The sequence below is a fragment of the Zootermopsis nevadensis genome, unplaced genomic scaffold (genome assembly GCF_977971745.1).
Source record: "Zootermopsis nevadensis isolate Lab colony 2312 unplaced genomic scaffold, Znev_1.0 Znev_ptg000018l, whole genome shotgun sequence".
Classification (NCBI taxonomy): domain Eukaryota; kingdom Metazoa; phylum Arthropoda; class Insecta; order Blattodea; family Termopsidae; genus Zootermopsis; species Zootermopsis nevadensis.
Window position 1 is genome coordinate 7,179,651 of NW_028259150.1, and position 11,425 is coordinate 7,191,075.

An 11,425-nucleotide genomic window follows, 5' to 3' on the forward strand; every position below is an offset into this window, starting at 1 on the left:
TGGATGTTGTGTCTTTGTGCATATCTACAATATATTGTTCATGTCTGGCTCATCTTGGAGCAAAAATTGGCTTATATTCTTGAATTATAATGAAAATAAGATGGGTGTAACATATCTGACATTAATATGAATTGAAACTTGGTAAATGTGATATGACTGATGTTTTATTGTCATATAAATGTTATACTTTTCCTGTGTAATTTTACCATTTGTCCCTCAAGAAATACTGAAGATTTTTGCCATCTAATAATTATGTATCTTATCTTTCTTTTACTCTTTTTCATTCTAAAACAACAATGCAAAGGTTAAAATAAATAGTTTCCATCTCCTTGTATAGTTATGATGAAAAAGTTTGGTTGTTACTAATGAGTAAAGTTTACATTGCTAGAACAAAACAGGAACACCCCATAAATATAACCCTTGGTTATGCAATGTATCAGACATTTTGTTACAACATGCACAGTATAAAAAACATGGAAATTGTGCAAAAAGTCCCTCTTACATGTATTTACTATTTTCATTTATTATATGTACAGCTGGATATGAGAAAGTTGAATGGATTCCAAATTAGATTTAAAGTCTCTCAACACCTGCAGAATATCAATAAAATGGTATTTGAAAATTAATTGTTAATAATGTTATGTCTTTTAATACGTTTACATTAATAGGTGTTTAACAATTTTTTAACAACAAAATTTTTTGTTCTGAGGCTCTGTGGTTGTACTTTGAAGTATTCCCTTCTAGTCTGCACTAGTCCTGTCTATAGTGCTGACCCATGTATTATGCATTATTATGTTTTCAGCTAATACATTAACATTGGCTTACATAAGATACTGATTTCTTCAATTCATTTAAGAAATGATGTTGGTCTTTGCATGTTCCCTACAGGAATAGCTGCACAAGAAGGCCATGAGGCCTGTGTGAGAGCCCTACTAACTCATGGTGCAGATCCTAACCACTCAGATCGCTGTGGACGCAATGCATTGAGGGTTGCTGCAAAGAGTGGCCATGATTCTGTCGTGAGATTGTTGGAAGAATTTTCTGCCAGTCAGAAACAACAGTTGGGTCGGCCAGGGATCAATGGTGGTGAGAAGTGTTACATCATCATATATAAACTTTCAGACAATGTACAGTAAAATATCATTACTTAATACTTTACATTAGCATGTATATGTGCATTTTAAATTAGTAGCCAATAGTTTTAGGTAGGTATAAAATGCATGTTTAAATTAAGTAATGTGACTAAGTAAATCTAATCATCTTATAATTTTAAAATCTGTGTGAGAAATAAACATTACTTTTATAAAACATAAAAATGAAAACAGTATAATGAGGCTTAATACAAATTACTTACATTATAGTAATAATTCTTTTCTATCAATATCCACTGTGCTGTTTTATGATTTCAGGAGGAAGCAGTAGTGCAACATCAGTCACATCTGGTTCTACAGCAGAAACAAAACCATCATCAGCAGTTCTGTGCCCACCAGGTCCCTGCCATGCATACTCTCCAGTGGAATCACCAGACTCCAGCAAGCGTCGCTCCTTTGTGTCACTAGGGAATAATTCAAGCAATAGCAAATCCAGTTCTAATTTCACTGGCTCCACCAAAAGTTCTCAAAGATCCCAGGAACCAGGGGGCACCTCTAATCTTGTCATGCCTCTTCAGCACACTCATCAACCACAGGTGAGTGTGATATATAATAAATAGCCTTGTAATGGATTACACTGCAGTTATGTTACATGTTGTTTATCGTTATGAACATTGAAATGGACAAGTAACAACCCTGGCACATCCATTGTGTATCCCCAATCTGTAACAGTCACATAGGGCATATTTGCTTAGTGTGATGTTATGATTGTCACTTGATTTTGTAAAGTGCATTTCCACGTGACAGATCTTACTTCAGCTAGGGTATCTCACTCACATAGATTAGGTAAGACTGTTTATTCTTTGTTATAACTTGTATCACAGATGTGAATATTTGCCAGTCTGAATTTAAATAGATGTTCCTTGACTTGGACAATGTGTTGTTCGAATGGATTAGACAGCATCAAAATGAAAATTCTCTATTGGACCCTTCAATTATCTGGAGGCAAGCAAAGATGTTTCAAGACATATTAGGCCTCACAACTTTATGTGAATATTTGTCCGGGTGATGCAACAAATTCAAGAAACATTACACCCTATGTCTGTTGAAGTTTACAAAACAATTCAAAAAATTGGTTATTGATGAAATGATCTAAAATCTGAAAAGCTTTTGGTCCCAGGCTTTCTAGATAAAGAGTAGCTTGGTATTAAACAAGGCAGTGTTATATTTCACATAATGACGTACTGGTCTGTATAGGTTTTCATTTTTATCTTCTGTATGTGTAGGTTGGTGGTCCTGTGTTGTCATTTACTCAGCAGCTGCAGCAGTGTACTCGTGGCACCAAAACACGTCCACTGAGCAAACTGCTTAGTCCTCTACAGAGTGAACCTCAGAGTCCAATTTATGCATCACCTCCTCATAGTCCTCTCAGTGATGTTGCTGTTCCTAGCAGTCCACTGGCCCTCATGCCCACCACAAATCACAAGTCAAGTCTGCTGATGTAAGTCTCTTTGATGTATTAGTTCATATATTATGTTGAAGTTTCCCAATGGTCTTGTCTGTTGTACAGTACCATATTTAACAATCAAAACTCATGTATTTATTTACAGTAATTTATTTATTTGGTAAAACAATACCCAAGAATGCTTATTTGAAATTATATATGACATCATATAATTTAATGCGTTCATATTTTGCTCTGGATTGCATGAAACTTAGAAAATTTGTGTTTCACAAATGTAACTTGAAGTTCATAAGTTTTAAGAATCTTATTGATTAAAATTGGAAAGTAATTGTAAGACATTGCATTTTACGTAGTTCTTACACCTGTACAACATTTGCAACCACATGAATTGATGTATGAATGTGAGGTCTTTGGATAGGTTTAGTAATGAAATGCATGGAACCAGAAGGAAAGAGAGGTCAGTTTATTTTATTAACGTGATTCTGAAAGAAATCAACACTGTTTTTCTTGTATAATTAACTTTTTCTTATTATTACTTAGGTGTATGAAACAGGAACATGGCTGGGTCTGGTGCTAAAAGGGAATTTATGGAAATTGTTAGGAAACCAAAGTGGAAATGACAAAGTAACAAATTACTGAAGAATATGGAATTATATTATTAACACTAGCAACATGCCTAATAAATCAGGATACCACTGAAAGACAAACCACATTAGGTGCAGAAGTTACTAAAAAGAAACAAATCAAAGGAGACAAGCATTTGATTTTAGAAGATGAATTATTTTAATTACTTTACTATGCTCATGGCTGTGGTGCTTCTATTGAAGACCATAAATTGCAGGAGGAAGCTAATGGTACTGCACTGAAAATAAGGATTGAGTTTGAATGTTTTATAATTTGGGTTTATCCAGCTGATATAACATAGCATGAACATTCATGATGTAGATTTAGAGCCTGCTGAAGACTGATACAAAAATGTGGCCCTAATACCAGAGCAGTAAATACCACACAATGAACAAAAGTATGCTGTTTTACAGTGCTTAGCCTTGTATAACATTTGCACTTTGTGGGAGGGGGGGGGGGGGGGGGGTTATGTCCCAATTTTGACCCTGGGTTCAAGTGCCAACTGCCATTATTTGTTAGTGTCATGAATTTTATCAGTTCCTCCAGGAAGTACTAGCTACAGCACATTAACAAACATTGGACCACTTCCTTCCACATTCTTCATACCAGCTTCCCTTTTTTCACTACCATTTAGGAGCCACCACCTATTTTAGTACATCACACAAATTTGAGACATGAAATCTGCTTCCACTGGCTATTAATTTGCATTGGCATTGTGGGAGGTGTATGATTAACCTGACCATGTGACACTGGCTTGGTTGACAAACGTCACCTCTGACTTGACTCACAAGTTCTAAAGACAGGAAGTTGTTAATTGCATATATTTAATTACTTCTGTCACCATCTGACTTGCTTTCTTCTGTGCTTCTAGGAACCCAGGAATGGCAGCAGATCCTCATTTTGCAAGAGATACACATATGCGCATAATCTTGGGAAATTCTGGGAGTGCTGTAGGGCGAAGTCCAACATCCATGCTCTCTTCTCAGCCTTCAAATGACTTTGGAAACTCAATTTCTGCTGGCAGGTGTGTTTAATATAACATTTAAATTTTTATTGTTACATTAACTATCTGCCTAACACTGTAGTACAAAATCTTGATGAACAGTTAATAGTTGTACACCTGGTTAAGAAATTCCAGTCTTTTATAGAGTCCAAAGGTTCATCACCATGTTCACAAATGCTGCCATTGGGCTGTATACAGAGATTGTTTAATCCAGTCCATATCTCATACTCTGTAGCTGTATGATCAACTTTAATATTCATTTTACCCCATAGGTCTTCCAAGTGGTCTTTTTCAAGCTATTCTGAACCAGAATTTTGCCTGTTGATTTAATCACTTTTAAGTATTAAATGAACAATCCATACTAAGAAGTTCTTTATATGTATTTGTTTCCATTCCTCTGTTGTATTAGGTCTGCGTATTATTCTCAGCAACCATTTCATAAATGTTTTCAGTTAATGGTTTCACCTCATACTGAGAGGTTGGCACCCATATAAAGCGGTTGGTAAAATTATTTTTTTGTAAATGTCTGTATTGTTTGTTTGATGAAAGGTTTTGAACTTCATGATAGTGTGCGTTAATGCATTTTTTCTTTATATTCTTGCTTGTTGGTTAATTCCCAAGCTCTTGAACTTTGCATCATTTTAAATGTAGTTATATCAGAAATTCTTGTAAGTATTTTCCCCTTCCTCTTATTACAAGTTAGTAATTTACATGGGTAACCTTCTATTTGTATATTTCCAGTTTGTGTTATTTTGCTGTGCAGTTGTTAACTAACAGTGAAATGAATTCCTTGAAATGTCATTTTGAGCAATATGTGCAGCAAGGGATTGAGCGATTTCCAGTGAACACTCTGTACAACAAAAACCAAGTGCTTGAAATTTGTAAGTCCCATACTGGAAATGATGTAAGTATACAACTGACATTACAATTCCAGTCATTTGTATTCTCCTTGTATGAGTACATGTGTGGCTTTTCTGTGCCTTTCAGTAACTATAATAATTATGCCAGACATCTGTTAAACAGACACCAATATATCTCCATAGTGGCACTAGTGTCTTTTTTTATAGTGTTAATAGTTTGTTTGTTTGCTTATTTTATGTTCTAATACACTACACAGTATGCAAAGTTTCAAGATAAAAAAAATATGGTTTTAAGATAACAGTTACAATTTGATACTCTTCCCAAGGCTTACGTGGAACTGGCATGTAATTCTTCCATGTTGACTGGTCTAAGAGGGAACATGTGCAACCAACCAAAATATAACTTCCACCTCTGTTTTGCTTTCGGAGAACTTGGAAAAATCATTAGTATTAATTTATGTTTTCTTCAAATAATGCAAACGTATTGGTATCTTTGTTTAACAGATGTAGTTAACAAAAGGCATGAAAAATCCATATACAGACAAATATGAGGAGGATTAGGAATGGCTGGAATTATTATGCCAGCAGTACGTACATCACTGCATTGGTGTTGCTAGGAACACACTTTTTATGTAAATCAGAATTATTTCTAGAGCAATTTCTTTACTGTCGTTAATGCAATTTCAATTTCTTCTTACGTAATCTGTGTATTTTCCTTTATAGTGGAAGCTTGTTGAAACCACGTCGCAATGGAATTGTGACAAACCCTGCACTGAGGATAGTGGCAGGTGTGAAAAATGGACTAGACGCAGCTGCAGGAAGGAAACACGGCAACCAGACTCAAGCCAGTCGTCTGCAGCAGTCTCGGGCAAATGGGTTCCAATGGAGAAAGGAGACCCCACTTTGAGGTTAGTTGGATATTTAATATGTACATTCATTTGTACTCTTAAGTTATTAATATTCATAGTGCCTGGGGCAAAGGTGTTTTCTAAAGTGATTGATGCTTTGAACATTAATGTCTGCATACTTGTTCTGTAATGAATTTGGCCATCAAAATCATAAATCATGATTTAACTAATCAACATGTTTCTATGTCAAGATGAACACATGCACACATTAATTTAACTGTAATAAAAGGGCATGTTTATGTTCACTTAAAACAGCCATCTTACATGTTAAGGGTCTTAAAGATCATTGCCACTTGAAGTTGCTTATGAAACATCTCGTTCATGCTCGTAAGGTTCTTTTACATGCCATAAATTTATGACATGGGACCACCGGCTTTACTTCCCCTCCAAAGGAAGTTGTGCTACAGATTTTTATCACCCTTAAAAATCCATCAACCTCAGCTGGGTTTGAACCTGCGAACTTTGGGTCTAGTGGCGAGCATGCTAACCACTAGTCCACAGCGGGTAACTAAGGTTATAACTATATGGAACAATAAACAGTCTCTTGACAGTAACCACAATATTCACATTGCATCATTGTGTAATTTTCTGGGAAGGACACAGAATTTTGAAATTTTCTTTAAAAGAGTAGACATCAGCACACACTTTATATTTTCAGATTCAAATTAACTTTTATACAAGTCCATACAGAATTTTATTAGTTTCCCTTTAGTCATCCTCTTTTATTTTGAAATATGTAGACTATATCACTTGACAAGAGGTTAGGGAAGGGTTAATTTGGTTTGTAATGTGGATGTACAGAAGAGAAATGGGTTATGGCATATACATCATTACATCTCCCAATTTTAGGCATCTGTCTCTTCAGTCCTACTGGGTGTAGAAAGTTAAAATATTATGAGTTTGCATTAGTCAACATTGACATAACATGCATACCAAATTTAATGACAATACTTGCAGCTTTTATCTGTTTATTAAAACTGAATAAGCAGATATAATAAGTGAGGGTTTTGTAAAGTTGTATTGCTTTGTAGGTAAGCACTCATTTACATCTGTCCACTACCTACCATACTTGTCTGTTGTAAATGCTACAAAATAATATTAGATCAAAACATCTGATAATAGAAAGATGTTGTGTATAAATGAAATACTCATTTTCAATTAAACACCCATGGGTGCAATTCCCTATTACTATCTGCTTATTCATAAACTTAAATGAGGTCATGATTCTGGTATTGAAGTTTACTAATAATTGGATTTTTATTTCAGGGTATTATGTTTATCACAATCTTGTTATCATTGTGGATTGTTTGGTATCAGACTGTCTCAACCAGTGATCATCAGTAACATATTGAAGTATTCTGATGAAATTGTGTGTGAAGACATCACATCTGGAACTAGTCTTTCAATGTAGAATATTGTTAAGTAGTGCAACAAAAATCATAGAGCACAAAGTATAAATCTGTCAACAATTTGACTGTTGAGTGGAAGATTGCATTGTAGCGGACCAATATTTAAAGTAGTGCGGCCTATCTGATTGCAATTGTCAGGCCTACTAATTTGTTTTACTGTTATTATTTTAACTTTTTCTTTTTCCCAGAGTATTGAAATCACACAGTCGCTCAACTTTCTAATAATACGTAAAGCATCCTAGACCTTACCCTTTATTGTCAATGCATCATGGCTGTTGCACAGTCCAGCTATCTGTGTCTGTGGGTCACACTTGTTTACCACTAACAGTTATCCAGAAATTGAAGTCCAGCCCCATATGATGAAGGTTAAAATGATATTCTACAGTAACCAGAACTTCTCTTGTACTGTGGCTTTAAAATAGAGTATTTTGTCAAAAATCTCTTTCTTCCTGTGGTGCTGCCCATACAGATTTTATGTTTCTGTTTTCTCATGGTTGTAATCTACTTACATTCCTTCTGTAAGATGGCAATGAAAATGAGTAATATTTTACTTATTCAGATGAAAGTTTTAAATTTTAAGTTTAATACCATTCTGTAATATTTATGCTTTTGATGTTTACATCGGTCAGAGATGAAATAGTAGACAACACAATTGTGTCTGGAGGTGATCCAGAAGTATTACCGTATCCGATCAAGTGGTTTTTTTTATTTACTTAGTCTTTTAATCAGTAACATAAAAATACAATCCGAAAAATTTAAAAAACAATAGTTTCAAACAATCACACTATTTCGTTTCAGTTTTTTGTGGGTTGAAGTGACCAGACATAAAATTAGCATCGCGTTAAAGTTCCTCCTATAAAATAATTGTACAAATTATGGCCACTTGCCCCTGAAACTTTTGTTGCAACATAATATTACATTTTGATTATTTCTCCACACTACTAGAAATATATTATGACCAGAAACTTTGAATTTGAAATCTGATGGAGCGAATGATGGAAAAGGATTTTTCTTCACTGCGAAAGTTTTCTCTCTAAGCCTTGCAAGTTTTGGCAGCGTCTTAATGCAGCTCACTTTGGAGATAACAGTGTGATAGGGAGATCCCAAGCTATGATGCACAATGCCACACTTAAAAGGTGGTTTTTTTGAAGCCATAATTAACAACTTTTTCTGGAGTCTCTCTTCCTTCCATTTCTGAAGTCTTAATTTGGGTGAGTCAACTGCTGTCCCTGTCAAACTGCGTTCCTTGCAGAAATGTTCAATTGTGGAAACATGTCGCTCTTCCAATTTCTTCTTGGCTCGTTTTTCCCTTCCACCACCCTCAGACACCAAATTATTTCTTTTATAAAGATGTTTAAACCTTGAAGTCATTCCAGACATGTTGATAAAATTATATCACACACAGCTAAAAACAGATTAAAACCAGTATCTAGGAACCTCGAATATTAGTCGTTTACATACAATACCTTCACCCCTAATAAACCTTGATCGGATACGGTAATACTTCTGGATCACCTCCAGACACAACTGTGTTGTCTACTATTTCATCTCTGACCGATGAAAACATCAAAAGCATCACTTCAAACAATAAAGTTGATCCATTATATGAAAATATCTGGACACGACCTCCAAAAAACTACACTACGAAAAATTGTAAAAAATTGTAATTGAGTTTTAAATTTAATATAATTTTACACCTGATGATGGTTTAATAAAACCGAAACATGTTGTAACTGTTCCAATTGTAAATCGATTATTCGATATGGAACACAGAATGATATTTTAATTATTTTAATTATCTTATTTTAAATACATTGTGATTTGACGGAATAACCAAATAATTTAATTTTAATGTTTAACTATATTTAAAGAAATCTTGAGAAAAAAAAATTTGGTTTGTGAGTGAAACTGCTGAAACTGTAGTAATGTCAAGATATTCAGTTTGTACAGAAAGGATTATTTTTGTGTAATACTCATCTGGTAGCTTATGTATTTTCATTTCTGAATGTGGAAACAAACCTACCTTTCTAGGTTGAAGATAAAATTAGAGAGGGCACGCAGGCCATATACTTAAAACTTGTGATGTGTACAGTATCCAGGCAGCCTGCATTATCGCACTGTGTTACAGCACTGTTGTCATTATAGCAATAATTTGTTCATGATGTCAAAGAAACCATAGACTAAAAGCAGTTGGGTTATATTCAAATACTAGTGCCAGATAAAAATCCCACTCAGGTCAGATGGCATTTATTTTAGGTTATACCTGTGTTCCTCTCAGTCCTGTGGCTCAGATTTTCTCATGTTACTAATACCTTTCAGCTTGTTCATTATAACTCTTAGTAATTTGATTCTCAGGAAGTGTTTTAACGCTTATAGTTCCAGAATTTATTAGATCTAGGGTAAGAAATTGCATGAAATGATACCTATTACATTGACTCTCTGTATGCAACTTGCCTACTATGGTTCAGGTTCCTGGTTGTTGAAGCAGTAAATTAACAGGAGTGGAGGCAAATATAAATTTTTATATTCATGAGTAACTTAAAAGTTATCTTCACATATTGGCAATGAAGGGTTAAAGATATTTTTAATGTTCAGGAAATGCATTCTGGACTTATTCTGTGGAAAGGAATAACATCACTAGTCATTGTGTTGTTTGATGAAAATTCAGTTACTTTGGAGTAACCATTAATATAATTTTATTATTAATTATCTTTCGTTGTGTTGGGGCAACAACTGGTATGGTGTGTCAAATATTCTCTCCTGTGTAATTATGAAATTTATGTGAACATTCTGAAACCTTATATATATTTATGTATATACAAAGGATCACTGAAAAAGAAATTACTGTATTCTAAATGACCAGCAACTAAATGAATAAGTAGAATCTTCAATGACATATGGCCTTATTAAAACTGTATTTGAGGCTGTAGCCAGAAATTGGCCTTTATTGAAATATAAACATGAAGCAAAAGATGACAAGCTACTATGAAGACAACATCGTTCATTGCACGTATCATTTTTATAATCATAATCATTCGTTGGTAAGCTAGGAAGAATATTTCTGCAGACTTGAATTTTCTAATTATTTTTCCTGAAAAATGGAAACTTGGTTTGTTATTAGAGATTTTATTACACACCCCTACAGAATGCCTACAAACATTATTTTGACACAAGAAAAACTGTTATTTAAAACATGTTAAATATAATTTGTGTGTGAGAAAATAATTTTTTCCTGAATTTCTGTAGAAAGATAGGCACAGTTATGCACTAACGGAAAAACACTATTCTTCACAGAATGGATCATGAAGCCAAATACTAGAATGTACATGGCATGAGAGTATGTGTATGTGTATATATATATATATATATATATATATATATATATATATATATATATATGCATGTATGTGTGCGTGTCTGTGTGTGTGTGTGAGGAAGACAGTGAAATGATCTCATTGTGTTGAAAACAAAGAAGAGACATGGCTAAGACATTAACTCTAAACAGTGTTCATCAACTAGGCTGTCAAGTGAAGTGGCAGTGTGGAAACTTTAGTGTCTACATCATGGTGATGTGATGTGTTGAGTGGTTCACTAAATTTCTCTTCATTGAGCCACCTGTCTTCTTCAGGGTTGATGACAATCTGAGCTGGAGCCTGTTAAAGATTGTGAGTACCTCTGCTTTATGAAGTATTGTAATTGTAATTTTTATTCTTAGTCTACTTTCCTTTTGTTATAAGAATATATTGGCTTACAGTATTATCATATCCATGTATCTCTTCCTTCCTAACAACTTTTGTACCAGTGTGTACAAGGGACCCTCCTCCCTCCCCCACATGGTTCTACATCTCCTGCTATTAGTAATACCAAGAAATAACAGCCATGTGAATTTCCCAGGTGTCACTCAGTGTTGGATTTTTTACATTGTAAGTGGTAAAATAGGTTTGCTAATTGCAACTTTTATGAAAGTGTTCCAAAGGTTCAGCAAACACTGCAGTTGCCATCTTAATAGTAAAATCTATGGATGGGGAAAGGGGAGCCCTTATATAGTTCTGGCACTGGAAGTTG

General features: G+C 34.4%; 1 protein-coding gene across 6 annotated transcripts in view; it reads left to right on the forward strand.

Annotated features, from left to right (window-relative positions):
- Positions 1-11,425, forward strand: part of LOC110832984 (uncharacterized) — a 108,006-nt gene that overhangs the window by 84,330 nt on the left and 12,251 nt on the right. For all 6 annotated transcript variants that reach the window (XM_022070510.2, XM_022070509.2, XM_087351274.1 and 3 more), the window contains exons 12-17: positions 889-1,086; positions 1,410-1,687; positions 2,378-2,592; positions 4,052-4,204; positions 5,767-5,951; positions 7,218-11,025. In XM_022070510.2, the coding sequence (XP_021926202.1) occupies positions 889-1,086; positions 1,410-1,687; positions 2,378-2,592; positions 4,052-4,204; positions 5,767-5,950 (1,028 nt within the window). In that variant the 3' untranslated portion in view covers position 5,951; positions 7,218-11,025. The remainder of the gene's footprint in view (positions 1-888; positions 1,087-1,409; positions 1,688-2,377; positions 2,593-4,051; positions 4,205-5,766; positions 5,952-7,217; positions 11,026-11,425) is intronic.